The 5,760-nt window shown below is 37.3% G+C and overlaps 1 protein-coding gene across 1 annotated transcript; it reads right to left on the bottom strand.

The window, feature by feature from the left end:
• Positions 1 to 3,097: 3,097 nt before the first annotated feature.
• Positions 3,098 to 3,919, bottom strand: LOC107917422 (uncharacterized). The gene has a single exon (XM_016846775.1). The coding sequence runs from the start codon at positions 3,917 to 3,919 to the stop codon at positions 3,098 to 3,100; it is 822 nt and encodes a 273-aa protein (XP_016702264.1).
• Between the last annotated feature and the right edge of the window lie 1,841 nt (positions 3,920 to 5,760).

Genomic DNA, 5,760 nt, shown 5'->3' with positions numbered 1-5,760 from the left:
ATCTCCACACGTAGTCATCGAGTCTTACCCGGACATAATCTCCACACATAGTCATCGGGTCTTACCCGGACATAATCTCCACACGTAGTCATCGGGTCTTACCTAGACATAATCTGCACACGTAGTCATCGGGTCTTACCCGGAATATATTTCCAAGTTTCATGTACATTTATTCACATGTTACAACATTCACATCGACTGTCATATTTGTAATTCATTTGCCTCATCAAATATCTAATAATACACACCTTTCACATTTGGTCATTCGGCCACAATATACACATCTCCTACATATTTCACACTAGCCATTCGGCTTTACCACGTATACATATCTCATACATATTTCACACTAGCCATTCGGCTTTACCACGTATACATATCCCATACATATTTCACATTAGCCATTCAGCTTTACCACATATACACATCCCATACATATTTCACATTAGCCATTCGGTTTTACCACATATACACATCTCATACATATTTCACATTAGCCATTCCGCTTTACCACATATACACATCTCATACATATTTCACATTAGCCATTCCGCTTTACCACACATACATATCTCATACATATTTCACATTAGCCATTCCGCTTTACCATACATACATATCTCATACATATTTCACATTAGCCATTCCGCTTTACCACATATACATATCTCATACATATTTCACATTAGTCATTCCGCTTTACCACACACATATATATTTATCTTGTACATCAATTTCAGCAATAGCTTATGAGCAACTCAAATAGTTTCATCAATGTTTACAACAAATTCACATATTCACTACAAGTTGTTTTCCTGAGCAATAGTCACTAAATTATTTATAACTGGAGCTACAAAACTCAAAATCAATTGCCGTTAATTTTACCTGAATATAGACTCATATATCTTCCATCCATAAAATTTTAAGAATTTTAGGTTTGGCCAATCAATACCAGATTTTTCTTAAAGTTTCCCCTATTTTACGGTTTGACTAATCTGACCACTCTTCACTACGAATCAAATTTCTAATTGTACAGAATTCAAAATATGTTCTATTTGATTTCATTTGAAACTAGACTCATTAAGGAGTCTAATAATATAAATTTTATCTTATAACCATTTTTGTACAAATTATAATGATTTTCTAAAAACAGAACAGGGGATTTCGGAGTCATTCTGACACTATCTCACACAACTTTAAATATCTCTTTATAGGAAATTTCTTTGCTTACACGGTCTCTTTTATAAGAAACTAGACTAATTAAGCTTTGATTACATATTTTATTCGGCCTATAATTCCACACCAAAAATTTATAGTGATTTTCTAAAGTCACGTTACTGCTGCTGTCCTAAGCAAGTTATTACAATTTGCTCTTAAATTTCCAAGTCCAAACACTTATGAACTTACCATTTGAGTTTAAGACATATCATGGCCACATCATATCTTATTAAATCAACTCATTATGTCCTATTATGATTGAATTTACTCAACGTTTAATCACTTAAAACTTACCTCAGAAGTTGCCGAACGATTACGACGGCTATTCGATCACTTTTTCCTTTCCCTTATTCAACTTTGATCCTCTAGGCTCTTGAGCTAAATCAAACAATTTACTTCCCAAATTAAACATAGCCATCCGACATCCATACACATTTTATACTAGCCGAAATGTACCATCAAGATATACTTTACTCAAATAATTTACATTGGCCGATCATGTATAATGTTTTGTAGCTCAATAAATTTAACATACATTATGTATTCATAATATTTGTGCAGCCAATTATCCATGGTCATACACACACAATCAAAAATAAATACCAAATTTTCATATCCTTTATGCCCTAAGCCGAATACACTTGTCATGTTCACCTACATTTTTCAAGTACAACATTCTCATATTCGGCATTAGTATCAAGCATAATAGCCAATTCTTCCCACCATTTCCAAACCAATTCATCAATGCAATCATACCATTACAAATCAACTTAAAATAACCATATCTAATAATCAAATACCTATAGCATTGCACATTTCTCACGTAGCAAGTACAACTAAATTCATTATTAATATATATATCTAAACACTTAACTACAAGATTTAATCACCATTATCAAATCATAAAACAGCTTATAACCATCATCTATATTTACTTCACATAAACCGAAATAACCATTACATCATCTTTAAAACACTTAGCATTTTACCCATTTAATCAAGCCAAATCTCAAGACCATTCCATCACACAAATTATACCATAAATCATACTTACAATTTAAGTTAATGCATGACCGAAAATCACCATCATTAACATCATTATCAAACCAAAACCAAAACACATCTATCATCCGTATACCAAGCTTACCAAAACAAACTACTATGAGTTTCAAGCTTATTGACCGAAACTCAAACCTCAAAATTCTAAGTTTAATCTATGGGATAAGTAAAGTTTGAACTAATCATCTCAAACATGCATAGATTTTCAAGAATCATTCAATACATACCTCATTCTAGCCATCTTCTAAGCCAAAAATCAAAGCAACCAAACTTTCTCCTCCCTCCCTTTAGGCTACGGCAATGGAGGAGAAGAAAAGACCCAACTTTGTTTTTTTCTCACCCTTTTAATTATTTAATTCCTCTTATAATTTATGACATATAATAACTTGATTTATTATAAAACTATTTGATATTATTTAACTAAAATATAACATACAAAATGCCAAAATGTGTCATTCATGCCCATCCTTGCCGTCCACTACCAAGAAAAAGGAATGTTTGACATGCAAGTCCCTCATGCTTCAAACCATGCAATTTTTAGCCACTACCAATTAACCTATGACATTTTCAAGATTTTTCACATAAGCCCCTTTTTATTTATTTCACATCCAAATGACAAAATTAAAGCATGAAATTTTCACACATACTTATTCATAAATAATAAGCATAAAATATAACAATTAATTATTTTTGTGGCTCGGTTTTGTGGTCCCGAAACCACTTTCCGACTAGGGTCAAATTAGGTGGCTCGGTGCTTTACCAGCCAATCCATACCTAAGATTAAGTCGAATTCGCTAAACGGCAGGTCCATCAAATCTGCTCAAAAGGTAACCCCTTGAGCTACTAAAAGTACATCCCTAAACTTCTTATTCACTCCTACAGATTGCCCTAACGGACTTATCACAGTCATCTCATTCACAATAATCTCAAACATATCACCCAAAGACTTAGTCTTATTGCATGCAACATATGAATGCGTCGATCCAATGTCAATCAAGGCTGTGTAAGGTAACTCATATATAATAAACATACCCGTTATCACATCTGGGGCATCCCCGTCTTCTCGGTGACGAGCAGCATAAACCAAAGCTGGCTGTCTCGCCTCAGCATGGCTCGTATTTTTTCCTAGAGCTTCGAGTCCACGTCCATTGCCGTTACCGCCCCTGGCCTGTCCACGACCCCTTGGTGGCAACTGTCTACCCCTTGGTGGCTGAGCACCTCCTAGACCCGCTGCTGGCTCTTGACTTAGCGTTCGAAGGCAATCCTTGATCCTATGCTCCATAGTCGCACAAGCGAAACAAGTTCCCATTCTCTTCCAACACTCGCCTCCATGCCTTCTCCTACAATCAGCACAATGGGGCACCTCTGGATTAGCAACAGGGGGCCCTACTCTAATTGGCCCATTATTTCTGGCCCTAGTCCTAGGCCTTTGTCCAACACCCGGGGTCTCAGCCTCCCTCTTATTCTTACCCCTTTCCTTCTCCCGGTTTAGGCACTCAGTGCGCTTTACCTCCTCCTCTATCTTTGCTTTCTCCACCAACTCCGAGAAAACGCATTCCCTTTGTAGAGCTATCAACACCCTAAGGCTATCTCTAAGCCCATCCTCAAACTTAACGCAACGCTCATACTTCATTGCCACCATTACCCTTGCATACCTACTAAGGCGTAGAAACTCTGCCTCATACTCCGCCATCGATTTGTTTCCTTGGGTCAAGTTCAGGAACTCCTTCCTCCTAGCATCCACATAGCTTGCCCCCACATAATTCCCTTGGAATACAGCTTTGAAAAACTCCCAGGTGACCCGTTTCAGTTGGGTGCCCTCTTTCACTGTCAACCACCACTGGTAGGTTTCCTCCCTAAGCAATAACACCGCCCCTGTCAAATTTTACTCAGGTGAGCAGTCCAAATCCTCCATTATCCTTTTAGTGGCGTCCAACCAATATTTTGCCACAATAGGAGACACGCCAGCCACGCCCTTAACGATCTCAGCCCCATTCGATCAAAGTCGTTCTAGAATGGACCCCCGATTTTCGTTCCCATTATTGGGCCCAGCGACCCTTTCCAAAATCCTCAGCATTGTTTGGGATAATGCATCTTCTCCCGCGGCCCGATCATACTGTCCATTCCCAGCCACAGGTGAGGTCGGAGCCTCTTTTACTCCAACATCGGGCATATGGCCCGATGCCGACGATTCAGCCCTAACACTTTCACGGCCTCGGCCACGGCTCCTTGCACCTCTTCTAGCACTCATCATCGATTCGTGTATTATCTGGATTAAAATTTTATGAAGTTTTAGTTAGTTTAATACTTACACCGATGTTTTATGAAAATATTTAAAGAGAAGATCGTTTTCAAAAATCCTCTACAGTTTCTAAAACCTACGGGCTTTAGTTCCATTCTAACAATTATCTAAAGTAGCCCTCTAACTATCTACTATATAACAATTTAAATAAACTTAAATAAATAAAAGTACTTACTAGGTTCGACGGTAGAAACTCGGTGTGTCGCTCAGCAAGATTTTTGTTTTCCATAATAGTGTGATCCAATTATTTTTTTAAACGGAAAAAGAAACCAAATAGTAATAAGGCCCACTTCACAACTCGAGTTTTACAACTTGGGATCTAATACCACTAAATGTAACACCCCAAACTCAGCCCAGACGCTATGACCGAATCTGGTGTGTCACATTGAAGTGTTTTAGCGAAAACCGTGTTTTTATTGAAAACCCTTCATAAAATAAAAGAAACCCTAATTAACTTAAAAAGAAACCTTTCAGTTACGAAGCCTTGTTTAAAACATTTGAAAAAAACTTAGTTGCGGAAACGTAGAAAACATACTATAATTTAAGAAATCCACATTCAACTTCTTGTAATTATAATGAAAATAATAATAATTTAAGTAATAATAACACAATGAAAACCTTATTACAATCTGGTCTAAAATATACTTAAAAAGAAATAAAAACTTAAATGCTTAGAAAAAACAAGTCCGAAATTATCTTGCTAGTTGGCCACCCAGAGTCCCTCCAAACATCGAACCTTTTTCTGAGCATCACCTGAAAATAAAATAAAAAAGGGGGGTGAGTTTTCGCAAACTTAGTGTGTACAACCCGCGGCAAAAACAAGCATTCAAAAAAAAGAACATCATTCATCAATCATGCAATGCAATTTCAACCGAATTATCCATCCGCTACAAACCAGCTCCGTCCCCTGACACACCATGTGGGGATATAAATATCGACCCACCCTGCCCACACACCATGTTAGCCTAGTTGCGGAACTACCTTCATTTACATATTGGGCTTTAAAAGCCGTCGGTGAATCCACGATTGTCAAGCAACCATGCGATCCTCATATACTTCTTCCATTCCATAATTCCTACCCATATGCAACCTAAGCAGAATATCATAAGTATGCATGTCACGTCCATAATACTTACATTCTACACCTAAGGGTATTTTGGTCATTTTCGCCCTTAGGGGCA

Source organism: Gossypium hirsutum, chromosome A01 (genome assembly GCF_007990345.1).
Source record: "Gossypium hirsutum isolate 1008001.06 chromosome A01, Gossypium_hirsutum_v2.1, whole genome shotgun sequence".
NCBI classification, from domain to species: domain Eukaryota; kingdom Viridiplantae; phylum Streptophyta; class Magnoliopsida; order Malvales; family Malvaceae; genus Gossypium; species Gossypium hirsutum.
The sequence above is the reverse complement of the archived record's forward strand: the minus strand, read 5'-3'. Positions and strand labels throughout refer to the sequence as shown.